Here is a 24,800-nt window from a genome sequence, read left to right as displayed (position 1 = left end):
TGACAATACTGCTAGGGATCTGGTAACGCTGTGTTGTTCTACTTGTGTAGAGAGGTGTGTTCAACCCTTCCAGATGCTCAGTCAGAGTTTCAGCTCCACACAGAGTGCCATCAGTGAAGTTGTGTTTTTTTGTGTTACGAAAATGTCACAGCGGAATTCAGAGCATCATTACACAATTAGTTTTGTGTCAAACTTGAGAAATCTGCGAGTGTGACCTTCGAAAATTTGAAACCCGTTTATAGGGAACACTCCTAATCAAGATCATATGTTTTTCGCTGGCACAAAACATTTTTGGAAGGCCGAGAACACGTTGAAGATGAAACTCGATCAGAGAGACCACCAACTTCAAAAATCGACGACATCATTGAACGTATTCGTGCTCTTGTGAGGTTAGACTGACATTTAACAATAAAGATGATGGATGACCTGTTAAACTGGAACATTTTGACTTTACGTCAAATTTTGACCGACGATTTGCACATCCGTAGGGGCATCGTGTATAAAGAATTTTTTCCTCCAGGCCGGCCGGTGTGGCCGTGCGGTTCTACGCGCGCTACGGCCGCAGGTTCGAATCCTGCCTCGGGCATGGATGTGTGCGATGTCCTTAGGTTAGTTAGGTTTAAGTAGATCTAAGTTCTAGGGGACTGATGACCACAGATGCAAAGTCCCATAGTGCTCAGAACCATTTGAAACATTTTTTTTCCCTCCAGGAGGAACTGTCAACCTAGTGTTTTACAAAGATGTCCATTAAAGGCTCAGGAAATGGATGAATTAAGTGAGACCGAACACTGCAGATAAGTGGATGCTGCATGGTAACAACGCCCCTCGATACACAGTCTGTTCCATCAGGGAAGATTTGACCCCAGAAAGCATTGCTACTGTCCCACAACCCCCATACGCAACTGATGTGAGTCCTTGTAACATTTTTCTGTTCCGGAAATAAAAATATATCTTGAATGAATGTCGTTTTGGGACTCTGGAGATCATTCAAAAGATTGTTACCGAAATGTTAAAGGCCCTACCACTTGAAAGAGTTCCAGTCCTGCTGACAAGACTGGGAACAACGACTCAGGCTGTGTGTATCTACTGAATCAATCTACTTTGAAGAGGACAATATTTTTGTTTGAAAACAAAAATCTTGAGTAGATAAGAAATCAGTCCCCTAACTTTTCTCAGAGACGTCATATACACAGAGTCTAACTTTAATGTTTGACTTATTATGTGAATCCTTTAACATAAAGTTACAGTACTGGCCATTAAACTTGCTACAGCAACAAGAAATGCAGATGATAAACGGGTATTCATTGGACAAATATATTATACTAGAACTGACATGTGATTACATTTCCACGCAATTTGGGTGCATAGATCCTGAGAAATCAGAACCCAGAACAACCACATCTGGCCGTAATAACGCCCTTGATACGCCTGGGCATTGAGTCAAACAGAGCTTGGATGGCGTGTACAGGTACAGCTGCCCATGCTGCTTCAACACGATACCACAGTTCATCAAGAGTAGTGACTGGCGTATTGTGACGAGCCAGTTGTTCGGCCACCACTGACCAGACGTTTTCCATTGGCGAGAGATCTGGAGAATGTGCTGGCCAGGGCAGCAGTCGAACATTTTCTGTATCCAGACAGGCCCGTACAGGACCTGCAACATGCGGTCGTGCATTATCCTGCTCAAATGTTGGGTTTCGCAGGGATCGAAAGAAGGGTAGAGCCACGGTCGTAACACATCTGAAATATAACGTCCACTGTTGAAAGTGCCGTCAATGGGAACAAGAGGTGACCGAGACGTGTAACCAATGGCACCCCATACCATCATGCGGGGTGATACGCCAGTATGGCGATGACGATTACACGCTTCCAATGTGGGTTCACCGCGATATCGCCAAACACGGATGCGACCATCATGATGCTGTAAACAGAACCAGGATTCGTCCGAAAAAAATGACGCTTTGCCATTCGTGCACCCAGGTTCGTCGTTGAGTACACCAACGCAGGTGCTCCTGTCTGCGATGCAGCGTTAAGGGTAACCGCAGGCATGGTCTCCAAGCTGATAATCCATGCTGCTGCAAACGTCGTTGAACTGTTCGTGCAGATGGTTTTTGTCTTTCAAACGTCCCCATCTGTTGACTCAGGGATCGAGACGTGTCTGCGCGATCCGTTACAGTCATGCGGATAAGGTGCCTGTCATCTCGACTGCTAGTAATACGAGGCCATTGGGATCCAGCACGGCGTTCCGTATTACCCTTCTGAACCCACCGATTGCATATTCTGCTAACAGTCATTGGATCTCGACCAACGCGAGCAGCAGTGTCGCGATACGATAAACCGCAATCGCGATAGTCTACGATCCGACCTTTATAAAAGTCGGAAACGTGATGGTGCGCATTCCTGCTCCTTACACGAGGCATCACAACAACTTTTCACCAGGCACCGCCGGTCAACCGCTGTTCGTGTTTGAGAAATCGGTTGAAAACTTTCTTCATGTCAGCTCGTTGTAGGTGTCGCCACCGGCGCCAACCTTGTGTGAATGCTCTGAAAAGCTAATCATTTGCACATCACAACATCTTCTTCCTGTCGGTTAAATTTCGCGTCTTTAGCTCGTCATCTTCGTGGTGTAGCAATTTTAATGGCCGGTAGTGTAGCTGCTATACCGGAGATCTCCACAAAAGCGACCGGCAACTCTTCGGGCATGTCAGACATGAGTGCAGCCTACATGGCCCCTGTAGATCTCAGTGTCGTAGTAACGGGCGGATACAAGGCGGCGATACCAGTGCTAGCAGAGAACGCCACTTCCGGTGGACCTATTCTCATCCACCACACACATGACTACAAAATATTGACGCCAGTATTCCGCTGACGAACGCCATGAAGTTCGGCAACAGAGCTGTACCGGTCACTTCTTCTGGTTTCGAGAGTCCAATGGGTGCTACTCACCCGATCGTCTTAGCACGCTCTCGAAGTTAATCGTAGGGACTGTAGGGACCGACGCCGTTGTATTCAGCATTCATCGTTGTTTCCCTAGGTGCAATCCGACTTCAGGGCAGCTTCATCGGGGTATGAATATTTTCTATACATTTGTCTATGAAGATCCTGATTGTGTTACTTGGTCAAGCTCTGGAATCACCATGCCGTCAAGTCTTCGTCCCTGTGAGAGACAGTAATTGTGATTTTGGTGTTACTGTCGAAGCAGATGTTTCTTTTCTTGGGCAATAACTTTTCTAAACATGGATCATTGTTTTCTCTGTGTCGAATTTTCGACACTGTGCAACAAATCTCTTCTACTGCAAGCTCTTTGCTTTCAATATTTTGAGAGGCGGTAGTATGGAGCAGAACAAGAAAAAATGCCCAGTTATGATTGGCTCTAGAGTACATACCTGAAAATCTGTAAGCACTTTTTCATCTTCCTGCTGTGCTACCTGTTCTGAAATACATCTCCACTATTGGACAAGTGCTCATATATCCTAAGGCATGCAGTTTAGAGCCACAGACACTTTTTTCTTATTCTGGCCCATACTACCTCCTCCTAAAATATTTACAGCAAAGAGCCTGCACTAGAAGAGATTTATTTCACACTATCGGAGATGGAGAAATGCTCATAGCTTTTAAGGTATCCATTTTAGAGCCCATGTTTACTACACTTTTTTACTTCGGATGATCATTCCTGTCATGTCCGTGAATGTTTGCCACTCTTATCTGGACACCCTGTGTGGGTTGGGTTGTTTTGGGGGAAGGGACCAAACAGCGAGGTCATCGGTCTCATCGGATTAGGTAAGGACGGGGAGGGAAGTCTGCCGTGCCCTTTCATAGGAACCATCCCAGCATTTGACTGGAACGATTTAGGGATATCACGGAAAACCTAAATGAGAATGGCTGGACGCGGGATTGAACCGTCGTCCTCCCGAATGCGAGTCTATTGTGCTAACCACTGCGCCACCTGTCTCGGTGGACACCCTACGACTCTAGTAGCTAATAGCATTTGAATAGTTTGCTTTTGTTTTTAGGAAGAAAGCAAATAAACAAACAGTAAAAATACGACAAATAGTACTGCTTTTCCCTACTGTTTTCCCGTCCATTGTGTGCCCAGGTTTTAAGCACAAGAATGTGGTCAGATGGTTGATCACCGCTACCGAGGAAGTTTCCATATACACTCCTGGAAATTGAAATAAGAACACCGTGAATTCATTGTCCCAGGAAGGGGAAACTTTATTGACACATTCCTGGGGTCAGATACATCACATGATCACACTGACAGAACCACAGGCACATAGACACAGGCAACAGAGCATGCACAATGTCGGCACTAGTACAGTGTATATCCACCTTTCGCAGCAATGCAGGCTGCTATTCTCCCATGGAGACGATCGTAGAGATGCTGGATGTAGTCCTGTGGAACGGCTTGCCATGCCATTTCCACCTGGCGCCTCAGTTGGACCAGCGTTCGTGCTGGACGTGCAGACCGTGTGAGACGACGCTTCATCCAGTCCCAAACATGCTCAATGGGGGACAGATCCGGAGATCTTGCTGGCCAGGGTAGTTGACTTACACCTTCTAGAGCACGTTGGGTGGCACGGGATACATGCGGACGTGCATTGTCCTGTTGGAACAGCAAGTTCCCTTGCCGGTCTAGGAATGGTAGAACGATGGGTTCGATGACGGTTTGGATGTACCGTGCACTATTCAGTGTCCCCTCGACGATCACCAGTGGTGTACGGCCAGTGTAGGAGATCGCTCCCCACACCATGATGCCGGGTGTTGGCCCTGTGTGCCTCGGTCGTATGCAGTCCTGATTGTGGCGCTCACCTGCACGGCGCCAAACACGCATACGACCATCATTGGCACCAAGGCAGAAGCGACTCTCATCGCTGAAGACGACACGTCTCCATTCGTCCCTCCATTCACGCCTGTCGCGACACCACTGGAGGCGGGCTGCACGATGTTGGGGCGTGAGCGGAAGACGGCCTAACGGTGTGCGGGACCGTAGCCCAGCTTCATGGAGACGGTTGCGAATGGTCCTCGCCGATACCCCAGGAGCAACAGTGTCCCTAATTTGCTGGGAAGTGGCGGTGCGGTCCCCTACGGCACTGCGTAGGATCCTACGGTCTTGGCGTGCATCCGTGCGTCGCTGCGGTCCGGTCCCAGGTCGACGGGCACGTGCACCTTCCGCCGACCACTGGCGACAACATCGATGTACTGTGGAGACCTCACGCCCCACGTGTTGAGCAATTCGGCGGTACGTCCACCCGGCCTCCCGCATGCCCACTATACGCCCTCGCTCAAAGTCCGTCAACTGCACATACGGTTCCCGTCCACGCTGTCGCGGCATGCTACCAGTGTTAAAGACTGCGATGGAGCTCCGTATGCCACGGCAAACTGGCTGACACTGACGGCGGCGGTGCACAAATGCTGCGCAGCTAGCGCCATTCGACGGCCAACACCGCGGTTCCTGGTGTGTCCGCTGTGCCGTGCGTGTGATCATTGCTTGTACAGCCCTCTCGCAGTGTCCGGAGCAAGTATGGTGGGTCTGACACACCGGTGTCAATGTGTTCTTTTTTTCATTTCCAGGAGTGTATATACTAAGACATGTCCGAAAGAACAGATACCATCGGTGACCATGCAGCTCGTTAGAATGAAATTACAATGAAATGAAAACCCTTAGCTTCTTACAGGCGTTGACATACGTCAACGGGGACAATTGAAAATGTGTGCCCCGACCGGGACTCGAACCCGGGATCTCCTGCTTACATGGCAGACGCTCTATCCTTTTTTTTTAATCTCATTTTTTTCGCTTTTGTTCGTTGCATATGCTCGGGGCGGACGTCGTAAGACATCCATTGAAGTTCGTTGTTGATCGATTAACTCAGTTTTTTTATTACAGAGGCTCACGTAACCCTCTGACCGAACACGCTGAGCTACCGTACCGGCTGAGGACACAGAGGATAGCGCGACTGCAGGGATTTATCTCTGGCACGCCTCCCGTGCCGCGGTGGCTCGGATGGATAGAGCAGGAGATCCCGGGTTTGAGTCCCGGTCGGGACACACATTTTCATTTGTCACCGTTGACGTATGTCAACGGCTGTAAGCAGCTAAAGGTTTTCATTTCATTGTATGGAAGTTTCCGTTGTCCGTTGCGTCCCCTTCTTGGCGGTCGACCTTGATAATCGCTTGTAGGTATTTAAAGTGATTTACAGAAGTTACGTTTACGATGCTCAGAAAATAATAAATCAAGATGTAATCTTATTTCGTTCTTGGAATTTCGAGACAAGGAGAACAGCAAGTCCCATCAACACTAATGTCAGTGGTGACGGCCGGCCGGAGTGGCCGTGCGGTTCTAGGCGCTACAGTCTGGAACCGCGCGACCGCTACGGTCGCATGTTCGAATCCTGCCTCGGGCATGGATGTGTGTGATGTCCTTAGGTTAGTTAGGTTTAAGTAGTTCTAAGTTCTAGGGGACTGACGACCTCAGATGTTAAGTCCCATAGTGCTCAGAGCCATTTGAACATTTTTTTCAGTGGTGACGAAGCCGAATTTAGAAAAACAAGCATTGGGAATTTAGTCGAAGGAACTAATGCTGACTGTGTCATCATACTAATATTGTCATATATTGTAGCAGCAACATAAATCACAATGACCACCTGGAAATATGAACCTACCTCTCCTGAGTAAAAATCTGAAGATTTAATAGATTCGAAATTCGAGCCCTTGCTTATTTACACTTGATCTAATGAATTTTCTTACGGAGGATAAGATGTTGCTAGCGGTAGGAAGATACTTTCGGCAAACGAAGAAATAATATGTCGGACCTGTAACTGGCATCAAATTCTTGGCCTCTTTGTATACTGGGGACTAACCTCCAACGAATCTAAAATATTGTTAGTTTGGTTCGTGAAGTATTACGCGACCACGATATTACTGCACTTAGCTTCAAGAGGCCTTTATCGGAAACATCAGGTGATATTACAGTAGAAACATTAAGTGTATCCGCAATTGCCAATATGGACAACCATCAACTGTAGAATGGAATGACGACAGTCTAAATTTGTGCCGCGCCGGGACTCGAACCCGGATTTCCCGTTTACCGCGAGCGGTCGCCTTACCTTTTTTTTTTTCTCTCCTCTGTAATTCGCCGGGGTAGACGTCATACAACACCAGTTGTAGTTAATTTTTATCTTACAGAGGGCAGCCAGTCTTCTGACCGAACACGGTGAGCTACCGTAACAAAATTATTAGCCTATCCGTGCACGACACTCGGCCAGACCTCAACTTTCATATGTCGTCATCCATGTGTCGTCAACCTGTGCGCGAACATCCATTATGTACAGGGCTGTCCATTGATCGTGAGCGGGCCAAATATCTCACGAAATAAGCGTCAAACGGAAAAACTACAAAGAACGAAACTCGTCTAGCTTGAAGGGGGAAACGCTATGGTTGGCCCGCTAGATGGCGCTGCCATAGGTCAAACGGATATCAATTGCGTATATTCAAATAGGAACCCCAATTTTTTATTACACATTCATGTAGTACGTAAAGAAATATGAATGTTTTAGTTGGACCACTTCTTTCGCTTCGTGATAGACGGCGCTGTAATAGTCATAAACGTATAAGTATGGGGTATCACGTAACATTCCGCCAATGCGGACGATATTTGCTTCGTGATACATTAGCCATGTTAAAATGGACCGTTTACCAATTGCGGGAAAGGTCGATATCGTGTTGATGTATGGCTAGTGTGATCAAAATGCCCAACGGGCGTGTGCTATGTATGCTGCTCGGTATCCTGGACGACATCATCCAAGTGTCCGGACCGTTCGCCGGATAGTTACGTTATTTAAGGAAACAGGAAGTGTTCAGCCACATGTGAAACGTCAACCACGACCTGCAACAAATGATGATGCCCAAGTAGGTGTTTTAGTTGCTGTCGTGGCTAATCCGCACGTCAGTAGCAGACAAATTGCGCGACAATCGGGAATCTCAAAAACGTCGGTGTAGAGAATGCTACATCAACATCGATTGCACCCGTACCATATTTCTATGCACCAGGTATTGCATGGCGACGACTTTGAACGTCGTGTACAGTTCTGCCACTGGGCACAAGAGAAATTACGGGACGATGACAGAATTTATGCACGCGTTCTATTTAGCGAGGAAGCGTCATTCACCAACAGCGGTAACGTAAACCGGTATAATATGCACTATTGGGCAACGCAAAATCCACGATGGCTGCGACAAGTGGAACATCAGCGACCTTGGCGGGTTAATGTATGGTGCGGCATTATGGGAGGAAGGATAATTGGCCCCCATTTTATCGATGGCAGTCTAAATGTTGCAATGTATGCTGATTTCCTACGTAATGTCCTACCGATATTACTACAAGATGTTTCACTGCATGACAGAATGGCGGTGTACTTCCAACATGATGGATGTCTGGCACATAGCTCGCGTGCGGTTGAAGCGGTATTGAATAGCATATTTCATGACAGGTGGATTGGTCGTCAAAGCACCATACCATGGCCCGCACGTTCACCGGATCTGACGTCCCCGGATTTCTTTCATTGGGAAAGTTGAAGGATATTTGCTATCGTGATCCACCGACAACGCGTAACAAAATGGGTGAGCGCATTGTCAATGCACGTGGGCACATTACGGAAGGCGAACTACTTGCTGTTGAGAGGAATGTCGTTACACGTATTGAAAAATACATTGAGGTTGACGGACATCATTTTGAGCATTTATTGCATTAATGTGGTATTTACAGGTAACTACGCTGTAACAGCATGCGTTCTCAGAAATGATAAGTTCACAAAGGTACATGTATCCCATTGGAACAACCGAAATAAAATGTTCAAACGTACCTACATTCTTTATTTTAATTTAAAAAAACCTACCTGTTACCAACTGTTCGTCTAAAACTGTGAGCCATATGTTTGTGACTATTACAGCGCCATCTATCACAAAGCGAAAAAAGTGGTCCAACTAAAACATTCATATTTATTTACGTAGTACACGAATATGTAATAAAAATGGGGGTTCCTATTTAAAAATACGCAGTTGATATCCGTTTGATCTATGTCACCGCAATCTAGTGCCATCTAGCGGGCCAATCAGAGCTCCATCTGGTTTCTCCCTTCAAGCTAGACAGTTGAGCGCGCGATGCCGATGAGTGCGGACAACGGAACGCACGCGTCCGAGCCAGCCGGCTCGGTCGCGCCGGGGCCGGCCGCTGGCCGGTCGGTGGGGCCTGCCCCGCCGGCCGTCCCGGCGGCCGCTCCGCACAGGACGAATATAGTGGCGACGACCCCTGCAACGACAACGGATTCTGACAGGCAGGATAATAAGGACAGGACAACGACGAGCGCTACGCGAATGCAGAGCGGTGGACAACATACGTCAAACCCCTATGACGAGAGGCATCAGCTAACACAGAACGATCGGCGCCGGCCGCGGTGGTCTCGCGGTTCTAGGCGCGCAGTCCGGTACCGCGCGACTGCTACGGTCGCAGGTTCGAATCCTGCCCCGGGCATGGATGTGTGTGATGTCCTTAGGTTAGTTAGGTTTAAGTAGTTCTAAGTTCTAGGGGACTGATGACCACAGCTGTTACGTCCCATAGTGCTCAGAGCCATTTGAACCATTTGAACGATCGGCAACAACGGGAACTAAGACGTGAAATACAACACATGATTCTGCAAAGTCAGGAAGTATGCGACAACCACACTAGTACAGTTCCTACTTCACAGCCTGAAGAACAAGTAGACGACGTTGAACAATTTTCTCCACCAGAAGACGACGACGAAATGGAGGGAGTCTCCTCTGAAGAATTTTGGACCGTGCAGCCCACTGACGGAGAGGGTGATTTTACACTAGTTCCCCAAAGAAAACGACTCAACGCTTCTCCTAAGCAGAACAACTCTCGGAAGCGACAGCGTCCAAAAGAACTGAAAACTTCCAACCGTTATGCGGCTATTGCGACGGAAGATACTACGGATGCTCCAGAACGTATGGACCAGACGAGTGATGTCAATCTCGAAGCATATAAAGAGGGGACAGATGGCTCTGGCCGGAACTTACTACGCAAAGTCCTGCCCGTTACTATTTACCATACCAAGAACTACATGGAACTCAACAACGCGCTGAAAGCGAATATTGACCGCAGTCTTAAGGCCATCTACCAACGAGACAGGATCAAATATCACTTTGACTCCTATGAAGATCAATTGCTTTGTGTCGAATGACATCCACTTTTTTACACATCAGGCCGCAGAGGACAAGGACCTCAAAGTGGTTGTCAAACGTCTACCTGCCGAAGTTACGGAGGAAGAACTGAAAGACGCACTGATAGAGAAGGGTTTCCCTGTCATCAACGTCCACCAGTTTAAAAATCGAGACGACAACACGAAGGAATTACGACCTCAAGATGCTTACTGTGTCACTTTGCCTTCCCAAAAGGAAAACTACAAGATTTACGACATCAAATACCTTCTATATACTAAAGTCGTTATTGAAACCTACAACAGTCAAGAAGGACCTGTTCAATGTCGCCACTGCCAGCGATTCGAACATACGGCTAATTATTGCAGCTTGCCTGTTCGCTGCGTTCGACGTGGAGGGCAACACCGATCTTCAGCATGTACTCATCCCCGAGGGGCTCCGCCGAAATGTGCGAACTTTGTAAAGGACCATCCTGCCACATGGCGTGGCTGCCAGAAGTACCAGGAACTTCTCAGGAAATACAGACAACGGTCTTCCCCGCAGCCCTCTCAACGGAGGACTCGTGTAACACGGAACTCCAACCTGACGCCACACCCTCCGCCCCACCGTCAGCAAACGCCACAAGAACAGCAGGCGGCGACACGGCAGCCAGTAACACAGCCTCCTCCTGAAGCACTTCCACCTTGACAGCACCGCCAGCATTATTCATACGCCCACGCAGCATCACCACGCCGATCGGAACCGGAAACCTACGTCTCACCAGCTCATTTGATGAAATCTATAGCTCCAGCGCTCTCTGATGTCGCGAAACTTCTCACCGCCGTGCAGCAGCAACTAGTGGGGATACTTTCTTTAATCGAAGGTGTATTGAAGGCCTTTGGAATACCTTAAGATGGATCGCCCTGGGACCACGAGAAACCTGAAAATCTGTATATGGAACGCTAACGGAATGAAACACAAGAAAACAGAATTCACTGAATTTTTACAACGTCACAAAATCGACATCGCACTTGTATCGGAGACGCACCTTCGTCCAACAACTGAGCTCAGATTTCGTAACATGTACGTCTATAGAACGGACAGAAAAGGCCAACGAGGTGGAGGGACCGCAGTCCTGCTTAAAAGGGAACTGCGGAACCATCATGAAACACCACCACACCTCCAACATCTGGAGGCAACAGCAGTAACGGTTCGAGCGGCGGCAGGCAACAACACTTTCATTGCGGCGTACAACAGCCCCGGTAAAAACCTGGTGCCAGACGACCTACGAAGTGTCTTCACCAATTTTGACAAAATCTTCCTAGGAGGTGACCTTAACAGCAAGCATGTCGCGTGGAATTCCCGGCGTACGAACCCTCGTGGACGAACTTTGATTGCCATGGAAGAAGAACTGGGCATCACAGTCCATGGCCCACGAGAGCCCACACGGATTCCTTACGTCGATCGGCAAGAAGCAGACGTCCTAGATATTGCTATCATCAAAAATATTGAGACGAACCTCCAGCTCCGCACCGTCGACGATCTTTCGTCTGAGCACCGACCTGTTATCAGCATAGTGAAAAACGCAACGGCCAACCTTCCGCCCCCAACCTCACAAACTCTGAACTGGGGTCAATTTCGGACATATCTTGACAACAATATCTGCCCGACGCAGGACGTTTCAACACCGGAAGCCATCGACATCGCGGTACAAACTTTGACGCAGAAGATAAAGGTAGTCAGACGGAGGGCAATTACTCACACGGTCTACCCTGTAGTAGCTTTCGGCGAATTCCCGCCTCTACTCCAAGAACTGAAGACACAGAGAAACAGGAGCAGGCGACGTTGGCTCCGCTATAGAAACCCGATCGATCGACGAGAAACACACGTCTCAACACGAGAGCTGCACAGGAGAGTGGCCGAGTGGTGACAGCAGGTCTGGGAAGATAAGATGGATGAATTCTTACTTCGAACCAAGAACGAATGGCAGGTAGTCAAGAATATACGACACCAGCGGCCACCTAAACGAGCCATCAGAGGACCAGATGGCCTCCTCTATGACGAACTGGCCCAGGCGGAGCTGTATGCTACGACTTACCAAGAACAGATGTCTCCACCAGTGACCCCCATGAACGACGTCCGCCTGCAAGAACATGAAGCCGTCGTTACAGCAGAATGGACTGCTTTTCGTACTGCGCCTGTGCAGAGCCGCCCACAACTCACCACGCCAGCAGAGATCCGTAAAATTATCCGGAAGACTCGGAATAATGCGCCGGGCAACGACTCCATAAGCAACACCGATTTGAAACAGTTGCCCAGGAAGCCAACTATGCTCCTTACCCGAATTCTCAACAGCTGTCTTCTGCAGGGATATTTTCCTACGGCATGGAAGACGGCTCGAGTAGTTCCAATACCCAAGCCAGGTTAAGACCCAGCAGAACCCAACAGTTACCGGCCAATTAGCCTCTTGCCGACCCTTGGCAAGGTGCCCGAGAGAGTGCTGTTGAAGAGGCTCCATGACACGCTTACAGCGTATGATGTTATACGACCCGAACAATTCGGTTTCAGGGAAAAGTTATCTGCCGAACTTCAACTTTTACGGATCACCGAACGGATACAAGAAGGATACAACAAGCAGCACTTCACGATTGGTGTCTTCCTTGACATCGAAAAAGCTTACGATAAGGTGTGGCGGCCCAACCTTATCGTCAAACTGCATCGCACTACCCCTATTGCGGATTGTTACATTAGACTCATAGACAGCTTTCTGCAGGACAGGAAACTGTATGTCCGAGTCGACGATAAAAACTCCGAAATGAAACTGATCTCCGCAGGAATTCCGCAGGGCTCTGTCATTTCGCCTCTGCTTTTCAACTTATATATAAATGACATCCCAACAGTCTCCCTTGTTACGGCGAGTTTTTATGCGGACGATACGGCCTTTCTGACAACTGGACGACACTTGGACCAGCTAATAGCAAGGATGCAACGGCAACTTGCTGTATTGGAACGCTGGGCGCTGTAAAATAAGATAACGATCAACCCGACGAAGACGGCAGCCGTTCTGTTCACACGGAGGAAACCAGTTCTGAACGACAGACTCCAAATAGCTGACTAATTTATCCCATGGTCGCCGGGAGTGAAGTATCTCGGTGTCTACCTTGACCAAAAATTACTCTTTACGCAGCATATTGAAGACAAGAAGACGGCAGCCCAGAAGATGGCCAGGTCATTGATTCCGTTCCTGAAGAGTAAGGATCTCAACCCTAAGACTAAACTCCAATTGTATAAGGCAACGGTGGAACCCACAATGTTGTATGGCTCCACCTCGTGGGGAACTACGTGCGTCTCCAACTACAACAAACTCCAAGCGCTGCAAAACATTTGCTATCGATGGATCACAGAAGCTCCATGGTGGACAAGAAACGTCGACATCCGCACCGCACTCCACGAGACCACTATACAAGAGAAGGTCCATGACAAGGCTCTACGAGTTTTTGACAAGATCGATGCCCCTAGGGACGAAGTTCGACAATTAGAATCGGTAGGAACGGTAAACCCTGCAGGATGGCACAAGTATCGAGTACCGAAGTCAATAACGTTTCACCCCCCATAGGCAATCTGTCATAACACGAGGAAGCAGTCACACATAACAGCCTTGACACATTTCACCCTCCACAGGAGATAGACATCACCAAAGACAGCAGGCTAAAGGACCCATTGCGTGCCCAAGCGTAACTGAATGTGTAATAAATAAAGTGTTTTCCTTTTATCCTTACATCCCAGCCTAGAAGAATAAGTCATCAAGGATGATCTCTTCAGTCCACACTACACACTATATTAAATAAAGCTAGACAAGTTCCGTTCCTTGTAGTTTTTTCGTTTGACGCTTATTTCGTGAGATATTTGGCCCGGTCACGATCAATAGACCGTTCCGTCCAGGCGACACATTTTACTTGAAAATCGCTTGCCAAGAGTCGGTGGATAAATACGATACTGCAATACCTGTGTTATTCAGAATACAATACAAAGTTCCTTGCACATGTGTCTATGACCAAACGACCTTTGCATCGTAGTTCAAAAAAGCAAAAGCCCTGCTATATCGTTTTACAGTAAACAAGTGCATTGGTGACTAAGAAACCCGAATGGAACTGACAGTGATTTTAAGACAGTTGTGCATACTCAACCAAGTGGATAAGCATGTGATATCACGATAAAAACACACCATGAGCTGATCAATGCGCCGTCACACCCTGGTGCAATAATATTGTAGTCCACTAATACATACGTAACGTGCCAGTTAAAAACAATTCCCTGAGTTTCTGAGGAGAAATGCATCAAACTCAGCACAGTTATTCGTTCATCATGCTGTGAATAGTATTTCTCGCAGAGAAATTCTTCCGCGAAGGCCAATGTTCTTCGCGTGATAAACTGATTTCACCAACAAATGCACATCTACGGTACTTTAGAGCTAACAGAATTACTTGATTGTATGAGACATCAAATTCCGTAAAGGACAACTGGGCTCCAGTCTTTCACAGTTCATAAATCAACCAGCTTCCACACGTTTATAATATAATGGCCAAAATAGGGAGTGAACAGTAAACAGTAACACATCCATAAATTAACTTTACACACACACACACACACACACACACACACACACACACACACACACACACAGAGAGAGAGAGAGAGAGAGAGAGAGAGACAGAGACACACACACACACACACACAAGGAAAATTTATGTTTGCATTTAGAGGGTTGTAGCTAAAACGCGTTTTTAATTATGAGTATGAAACAAATTAACAGATTTGTATGTACAACTTTCCTACACAACGCAGTGCGAACAAATAATTTTCTTCAAATTTAGATAAATTATGTTTATTTGTCGCCACGTTTAGTGATTATACTGTATCCTGCTAAACTCATAATATGAAAAGTAAGTTATACTGAATTACAGCTACATCTACGTGATTCATTCTTAAGGGCGCTCTGATGAATGCCGAAATTGCAGGAGCAATAATACGATCCTCACAAGAACTACTATTGAACAGATATTCAGATACACAGCATATGCCAGCTGAGTTTGGACTATGTTATTTTGACAACAAACTTGCGCGTATAACGTTTTCGACGGCATTGAGCCACAGTCACGGAATACCTTTTAAAAGAGAAAACCGCCATTTGACTGTGTATTATGATACTGACCTTTTGTACTAACCAGATTTCGGCTTTTGTGCCATTACTACAATGCTGGAAGGTTTTGGACCATTATTACGTCATACCCGTTAAGGCAGTCTAGAGTAGGTAAAAAAGGCTAACACATGTCTCTAAGATCTTTTAGCATTGTGCCCGATAACCGTATTGAGGCCGAAATGTGGATAGTACAAGAGATAAATTTAATTATATACAGTCAAATGGCGGTTTACTCTTTTAAGAAACTTCTTGGCAAATAGGTTTTCCTATAATTTTATTTTGACTTCTTTTTCCCTGTATTTGTGAGATGTTTAGGGAAAAGCCAAGTAATAACACCCCACAAAATTTTTTGGTATTGAAATATTTTTCTAAGCGTTGTCCCTACGCAGGTAACGTCTACGTCACAGGTTATGTTTCTCCTTATAGAGTGCTAGGTTCTATTTTTCCCTTCACTGTCAAGAAAAACACACGATTCCTTCATAGCATTGGTAAACATAGCTTTATTTATATGTGTTATTTTCCTTTAAAGCTTGCTTCAAGTAATAGATACAAGAACAAAATAAGTTTTGAGTCGCACAGGGTTTTCGATGTAAGTAATAGAAATATAATTCAATTCTTATCTTGGGAAGTTGTTTATGTTGTTAGAATTCATAGTCATGTCCATCGACGATTCTACAGTACTTCTTTTCTTGCGTTACTTTTCGATGGACGGAACCACCACCCTAGAAACTTTCCCACAATTATACTACTATACACGTTGATCATAACGTAATATGAAACGTGAAAAACCGTCTAAGCATTAACCTGTCGTTTCGAAACCGGCAACAGGCGCTTTTTATCTCTAACATATTGCATTATTAACAGTGGCTCATTCCTGTTTTTACTATTTTGTAAGATCGAACCTTCACACACAGCCACAGTCTCACCACGTTAATGTTCGACGAAATAGCAAGAAGATACAGTCTTGTGAAAGCTGATGAATCATTTTGAAGCTCGCTGTGCACTCGGTATTATTCCACATGTCACATGTAGCGTTTGGAACTGCGACCTATTGCAAAGAGATAGCTTGCACTGTATGGAAAGCGCCTCTGTCCTGTGCTGCTAGAAATTGGCACAAGTGTGTATTAATTATTCTCTGTGCAAAGCATTAGCATACAGTGATCCTGACTGCCCGTGCTACCCGTTTCACAGCGGAAGCTAGTAAATCAAAGAGCATAAATCCCCCAACACAAATGTGGCGCAGCAGTGAAACTGTAATCCGCTGCGTGCCAAGCGGACGGAGTGGTGTTTTCCGCTCGAGCGCTCTATACAGTGGCGCCGCGCAGCGGTAAGCACAGAAATGAACTGCTAGTTCCGCGCCACCGACCTTCAGCGAAAGCTGATCTGTGTTATTCAGGCGACAAAACTACTTGCATTCGATGCTCTGGTAAACGAATCTCAACATCTGTTTGGTAAGAGCGTGTTGCAGTGACACAGGCGAGCAAAACACAGGTGGAGACGGGCGAGTAACCGTATATACGAAAATGGTCAGATAGAGCTGGCGAGGCGAGGTAGCCCGACCCCCCTCCCCCTCCAAAATGCTCCACCCACCACAAAGACGCAGAAGTAAAGCACGTTAAGAATTAAATAGGAGAGATAAGTGAGTTCTTCTGTCCCGTGGCGTTCCTATGTTCCGCTGAAAAACAAAAAATTATAATCATAACGTCTGCGGCTCGTGGTCTTGCGGTAGCGTTCTCGCTTCCCGCGCGCGGTGTCCCGGGTTCGATTCCCGGCGGGGTCAGGGATTTTCTCTGCCTCGAAATGACTGGGTGTTGTGTGTCTTTCATCATCATTTCATCCTCATTTAGTCGCAAGTCGCCGTAGTGGCGTTAAAGAACTAGTGGAGCGGCGGCCGAACCGCCCCGCGAGGGGTCTTCCGGCCACCAATGCCATACGCTCATCATCATCATAATGATTTGCTAAGCTTCGCCTGCGTGAAAGGTGACAGTATTGCCTCAACATTACCTGACAGTGACATGCGCTCTATGACCACGGACTTACAGAAAGATCTCACACTTTCAAACAAATGTGTACTACTCTCGGCAACGCAGTTTGTTGAATTTCGGGATCGATGTTTGTGATACTGGAGATGGGATTTTGTATGTCTGGCATGTGAGAGGTCCTCTTGAGGTAGAAACCATATTATATCTTTTCTGGCTCAAGTTGTTAATGACCCTGATAGTCCTCTAACACATAAAAAAAACTGTGTGGTTGGAGATAAATGTCGTGTTCAAGCAAAAAATAGTGTGATGTTATTCCTCTACATGTTCCTAGGCAATATAGGTGTGTTTAAAAGAATCGATGACTAGTTTCTAACGTTCCAGCACAGACTTCTTCCGACCGGAATTTTGCTGTGATCGAGAAGCGCTGGAAAAAAAAATCACAGTGTCAAGTTACAGCTGACGTCGTCTCAGTCATCGCAAATGCATTGCCTACTCGGCGTTTTACAACCATGGAAACTTGAGAAAAGATTTTTTGACTTCTGTAAAGCATCTGGAAGTGTTGTTGACACTAAAAATGAAGATATCAAAATTACCTGGGGTCGTGAAATACAAGAACACATTCAGTGAACTTCAAATATCGTTACCCAATAAGGCTCTGAAGAAAGGTTGTAAAGTACGTATGTAGAACTGTAAACGAATCCTAGCGAAGGCTCGACATACGTTACGTGACAAGAATAATGGAGATGTAACCCTTGTGCGCAATTTCTGGTTAAGCCACCTCACAAGGACAATTATAAATGTAAAAATTACAGGGTCGCCACACTAATATATTAGGTCGAATATGAATGGCATAAAAACAGCGATTCCACGAACAAACATCTGGAGTTAAGAATGAAAACTAGAGGGGAAAATATAGGAGAGAGATAATGTGGAAACAATATAGTAGAAGGGGGCAGTAAGTTTTGGACTTGACACTGAGAGAAATTGCCGAGCAAACTTGGGAACTGGCGATTAAAAATAACGTCCAGAAACTGAAAAATGTCGGAACATGTAAAGTTAATGCATGTGAGACGACAAGTTTTTCCATTCCCTTGCAATATTACAACTTTAAAGAAAGACGTAAATCTACGTATTGAATGAACGCGAACTTTCAAATAATTCACCGTTATAGGTAGAATTTATCTGATGGCGTGTAACTGTGTTAGATCGTTCGCTTTGCAGTGAAGCCCGCCAATAACAACCTGATAAAAGAAGCTGGCCATTGATCACCGGCCACTTTTCTTACTGCACAGATTACCATCGATACTTTTTGTTTTAAAGACAGCAAAGAGCTTTTAACATCTTAGTTATACAACTGTCCTTATTAACAATTTTAAGAAATGGGTAAATATTTTATATGTTAAAATTTAAATTTATGCTTTCATATTTTTTTGTGAACACTCTGTGCTGCTCAAAGGATCGAAGATTTTACCAAATATGAAGAGCAGCAGTTCCACCGCTGCCAGCCCATTTTGAATGGGAATGAAATTACTTTAAATAAAGAAATTCATCATACTCAGTTACTCAACAGGACGAACCATAGACCCGATCGTAGCACTAACTAAATTAGTAACATGAGTGAGTGTAGTGGTGAGCCATAGAGCACAGAAACTGAGCGAGTAAAAGTCGCGTATTGAGGGTTGCATCCATTAGAAATTAAGGCGCCGCTGTTTACGTCAGTGTTATACTGGCATATTTGGCGCTACAGCTCAGGAAGCATGATGAAACTGAGAACGGTGGCGCTCTCATACTGAAGTGTACAGGCGTGTAACGCTAGATGTGACTTAGTACGAAAGCTGAGTCACGATCTTGCTGTAGTACTGGAGCATTGACGAAGTGTAAACGAACGATTACCAGGACCAGATGACCCCTAACGAAACTGAAGCGAATGGTGGAAATTGAATATTAAGTGACGCGGTATACACAATTGCAAATTCGTTCAACAAGAGGAAGCGTTTGGAAAAAGTTCGATGCTATAGTCCAATCTTGAGAGAAAAACGTACAAAGTTCATTCAATGCCAACAAAATGATTGTCTTTTTATTTATTCCACTTACAACATGAGAAAACGAAGTATAGAGCAGCGTCTTTGTTGTGTCCCTGGGACCAGAAATCGCGCTATTTGTATATTCTTCCGATCATGCCGACTTAGTTTATGGGCTAATAACGAGGGTAGTTGCTCATTGTCTCTGCAACTTTTTTGTCGACAGCTGTACACTTTATTTTACAAGTTAATCACCATTTAGAGGAACATTTTCATCTTCGGCGCTGTGACCGAGCGGTTCTAGGCGCTTCAGTCCGGAACGGCACTGCTGCTACATTCGTAGGTTCGAATCCTGCCTCGGGCATCGATGTGTGTGATGTCCTTAGGTTAGTTAGGTTTAAGTAGTTCTAAGTCTAGGCGACTGATGACCTCAGATCCCATAGTGCTTTAGAGCTATTTGAACCAAGAGGCGCCTTGCCACGATTCCTGCGGCTCGCCTCGTCGGAGGTTCGACTCCTCCCTTGGGCATGGGTGTGTGTGTTGTCGTTAGCTTAAGTTAGATTAAGTAGTGTGTAACCTTAGGGACCTATGACCTCAGCAGTTTGGTTCCACAGAATATACCACAAATTTCCAATTTCCAGAGTCTCTCCATTGTATTAAGCTGAAACTAGTACGTTCCAGTAATAAGACTTACTGTTCCTACGTTAATGTCTTGAAAATGTATCAGGAAGACAAATAAAACTGCACAGAGTATGTTATTCACGAAAACTTAAAATTTGTCCGTTATGATAAATGCAGTCAAGATCATTTTGCTGAAAAAAGGAGAGTTGTTAGTCGTGTGAATCTGAGTAAAAGGAAGTTTTCTGTACATAAAAATGTTCAGAACTGTTACTAATTAGTTGGCCTGAAGTTGAGCGGGGTCTTGAAAGCAGTATTGGCATTCAAGATCGACTGAAGAGGCTGTTACATTATCTCTAAGTGATTTCGTGTTATCAAAAGTGGAAATACGACATCTGTTTGACATTTACATGACGCTAGTTCAGAATATGATGTGTAATTGCTCTCGTAACTGATTAGTTCCGAGCGGTCTAAGACGCTGCAGTCATAGACTGGTCTCGGCGGAGGTTCGAGTCCTCCCTCTGGCAGGAGTGTGTGTGTTTGTCCTTAGGATAATTTAGGTTAAGTAGTGTGTAAGCTTAGAGACTGATGACCTTAGCAGTTAAGTCCCATAAGATTTCACACACATTTCAACATTTTTTGAAGTGATTAGTTGCATGAGCTAATATCGCTGATTGTTGTAACAACGGTCGATAACAACTGAACTACGAAACTCTATTAATTCTTGAGGTTATTATGAGTTTTATTTACGACAGTCACGTAATTAGTGCCCGCTAATCCTATAAAAATAAATCTGCTAAGTTGAATGATTTCTTCGGAAGCGGCGGTGATATCGATCATTTCTGTTCTGGAGGACTAATTTGCAACATTTTCGTAAACTTACGGCCTTAGCAGAGATATATTATGAGTCAGTTTAAGGATTAGCAAGTCGCTATTGGCGTTGAAAGACCTAATCGGTCAATATACGGTATCAGAGGTGTGAATATCGTTGCGAACCTACTGCTGTTATCTAATTGCACAGTTGGGGCGATCGATAGACACGGTGAATTAACTGTAATGTTGAAACTTCCTGGCAGATTAAAACTGTGTGCCGGACCGAGACCCGAACCCGCGACATTTGCCTTTCGCGGGCAAGTGCTCTATCATATCACTCCGCTGAAGAGTGAAAATCTCATTCTGGAAACATCCCCCAGGCTGTGGCTAAGCCATGTCTCCGCAATATCCTGTCTTTCAGGAGTGCTAGTTCTGCAAGGTTCGCAGGAGACTTTCTGTGAAGTTTGGAAGGTAGGAGACGAGGTACTGGCAGAAGTGAAGCTGTGAGGACGGGGCGTGAGTCGTGCTTGGGTAGCTCAGTTGGTAGAGAACTTGCCCGCGAAAGGCAAAGGTCCCGACTTCGAGTCTCTGTCCGGCACACAGTTTTAATCTGCCAGGAAGATTCATATCAGCGCACACTCCGCTGCAGAGTGAAAATCTCATTCTGGAAACTGTTATGTTCTCGCCACTCGTTGTAAGTGATAGCGGGAGTTCTTTGTGAACTACAAACAGCATACAGTCGCGAAGTGATTAGTGTCAGCGCGTGACGCATTGCTGGACGTAGCAACATGCGGCTCCCTGCCGCAGGTGTTGGCCGCAGCTGCGTGACTACGATGACGCCAGCGCCGCGTTGCAAGGTCTGCTGTAAGAGAAGCTGCTGCAGCTGGCCGCTGCGCAGTCAGCTGTACATTGGAGGTAAGTAGTGCGCAGCCAGCGTTACCTGTGAGTACGCGAACCGGTCGACGGTGGTGGGCGGCGTCGCCCTGCTGTCGTAGAGGCCTGACAGCGCGTGTGTGATGGGCGGCAGCGACCCGTGCACGCGCGCCTGCAACACATCCTGTGCCACTGCCCGTTCCGCAATCTCTCCACCTGGCGTCCACTACCGTACATCATACTCCCAGGCAGCTAGCTACAGTAAACGGTGTGAATCAGCTGCCCCTGGCGCTGGGTCTTATGCAGCCCGCAACGCATTCCGATACTACGTACGAGATTCTCATACTGTATTACACTACTGGCCATTAAAATTGCTACACCAACAAGAAATGCAGACGACAAATGGGTATTCATTGGACAAATATATTATACTAGATCTGACATGTGATTACATTTTCACGCAATTTGGGTGCGTACATCCTGAGAAAGCAGTACCCAGAACAACCACCTCTGGCCGTAATAACGGCTTGGATACGCCTGGGCATTGAGTCAAACAGAGATTGGGTGGCGTGTACAGGTACAGCTGCCCTTGCAGCTTCAACACGATACCACAGTTCATCAACAGTAGTGACTGGTGTATTGTGATGAGCCAGTTGATGGGCCACCATTGACCAGACGTTTTCGATTGGAGGGAGATCTGAAGAACGTGCTGGCCAGTGCAGCATTCGAACATTTTCTGTATCAAGAAAGGCGCGTACAGGACCTGCAACATGCGGTCGTGCATTATATTGCTGAAATTTAGGGTTTCGCAGTTATCGAATGAAGGGTAGAGCCATTGGTCGTAACGCATCTGAAATGTAACGTTCACTGTTTAAAGCGCCGTCAAGGCGAACAAGAGGTGACCGAGACGTGTAACCAATGGCACCCCATACCATCACGCCGGGTGATACGCCAGTATGGCGATGACGAATACACGCTTCCAATGTGCGTTCACCGCTATGTCGCCAAACACGGATGCGACCATCATGATGTTGTAAACAGAACCTGGATTCATCCGAAAAAATGACGCTTTGCCATTCGTGCACCCAGGTTCGTCGCTAAGTACACTATCGCAGGCGCTCCTGTCTGTGATTCAGCGTCGAGAGTAAACGCAGCCATAGTCTCCGAGCAGATAGTCCACGCTGCTACAAACGTCGTCGGACTGTTCGCGCAGATGGTTGTTGTCTTTCAAACGTCCCCATCTGTTGACTCAGGGATCGAGACGTGGCTGCACGATCCGTTACAGCCATGCGGATAAGGTGCCTGTCATCTCGACTACTAGTGATACGAGGCCGTTGGGATCCAGCTCGGCGTTCCGTATTACCCTTCTGAACCCACCGATTCCATATTCTGCTAACAGTCATTGGATCTCGACCAACGCGAGCAGCAGTGTCGCGATACGATAAACCGCAATCGCGATAGGCTACAATCCGACCTTTTCCAAAGTTGGAAACGTGATGGTACGCATTTCTCCTCCTTACACGAGGCATCACAACAACGTTTCACCAAGCAACGCCGGTCAACTGCTGTTCGTGTACGAGAAATCGGTTGGAAACTTTCCTCATGTCAACACGTTGTAGGTGTCGCCACCGGAGCCAACCTTGTGTGAATGCTCTGAAAAGCTAATCATTTGCATACGACAGCATCTTCTTCCTGTCGGTTAAATTTCGCGTCTGTAGCACTTCATCTTCATGATGTAGCAATTTTAATGGCCAGCAGTGTATTTCGCTCGCTACACGTTAACTATTAGTCCTACAGAAAAGAAATGAATGGAACATTTTTGTGGGAAATTTACTGTAACTGAATTGTGTACTGGGATACGTTTCTCGCTGGGAGCAATGGTTTTCGATTTATTCAAGAAAAACGCGTTTCAAGTCACTTTTGTACGTTTTTCTTTAATAATTAGAAAAGTACTGCGTATAACGAAAACGTAGCCCAAAACGAAATTTAACTACATTAAATTTCCTACAAAAGTTCCCTTTCGTTTTTCCTGTAGGACTAATAGTTTGGATGTAGTGAGTGAGAGAATATGAAAATCTTGCGCATGGTATTTGAAGGGAGTGTGGGCTGATAAAAAAAGCAGTGGTAGGGGCATCTTAATCACCTGTACATCCTCCGCGAGCGCATGCTGATGCCCACAACCACGAGGCCAAACTACTGCAGGGATTCTCTAAAACTATATGCTAAGCCAGAGCTGACACTTTACAAATCTACGGCAGCTAGCTGTACAACGTGGAGAGTGCCTCACAAAGGTACGTACGTGAACTACTGAAATATGGGATTCTAACATTCCTTTTCCCTACTGTTGATTTCGCTCTATTTTATCCCTTCAAATTAAAAATACACCCAGACCTATAAGAAAAAATTAAAAGAAAGGCCAAATGTTTTGTGAATTGATTTGTATAAAAGTAATAAACAAAACACATCAGACAAACATTTGATGTGCCCTTCAGTTATGCTCGAAATCATCTACAGCAAATGATGTGCTGACAGAGAAAGCACATTCTTTTGCCTGATATTTCAAGGATTCTCTGTTGAAAGTTTTTTGGAACTTTGTTACATCTTTGGACAGAGATGATAGAACTATGTCAATGCCACACAACAGAAGACTGCAAACTGTACATAATCCACCAAATACAGTACCATCTAGTTCTCTTTAAAAGTCTCAGATAATAACACTATACTTCAAGTTCACAATCGTCACCTCATTTGCTGCTCCTGATTTCGGACACCATTCAAAAATGTGTCAAATGTTTCTCTAATGTATTTCAGACAAATCACCTCAGAAAACATTTGATATTTTTTCAATTTTTTTTATTTTAAATTTTTTCATCGGCTGTTAGATATGGCACCAATATAACTTCTTATTCGCAAAATAGGCCTTGAAGAGATTAACTTTTTAACAATTCGTTTATTTAGCTGGCAATATCTCTTCGCAAAATATTTCAATATTTCCTCTAATAAGTAATTAAGTTTTTCTTTAAATGAAACAACAAGTTTACTGTTACCAGTCACCGTTTTATTTATTTCCAGGACGCGTTTCAAAGGTTTAAACCTCCA

General features: G+C 45.7%; 1 protein-coding gene across 1 annotated transcript in view; it reads right to left on the bottom strand.

Moving 5' to 3' along the window:
- LOC126161503 (uncharacterized) overlaps nt 1-24,800 on the bottom strand; it is a 1,122,758-nt gene that overhangs the window by 653,282 nt on the left and 444,676 nt on the right. The window contains exon 2 of the mRNA XM_049917404.1: nt 21,769-21,873. Within this exon, the coding sequence (XP_049773361.1) occupies nt 21,769-21,873 (105 nt within the window). The remainder of the gene's footprint in view (nt 1-21,768; nt 21,874-24,800) is intronic.

Source organism: Schistocerca cancellata, chromosome 2 (assembly GCF_023864275.1).
Source record: "Schistocerca cancellata isolate TAMUIC-IGC-003103 chromosome 2, iqSchCanc2.1, whole genome shotgun sequence".
Taxonomy (NCBI): Eukaryota; Metazoa; Arthropoda; class Insecta; order Orthoptera; family Acrididae; genus Schistocerca; species Schistocerca cancellata.
The sequence above is the reverse complement of the archived record's forward strand: the minus strand, read 5'-3'. Positions and strand labels throughout refer to the sequence as shown.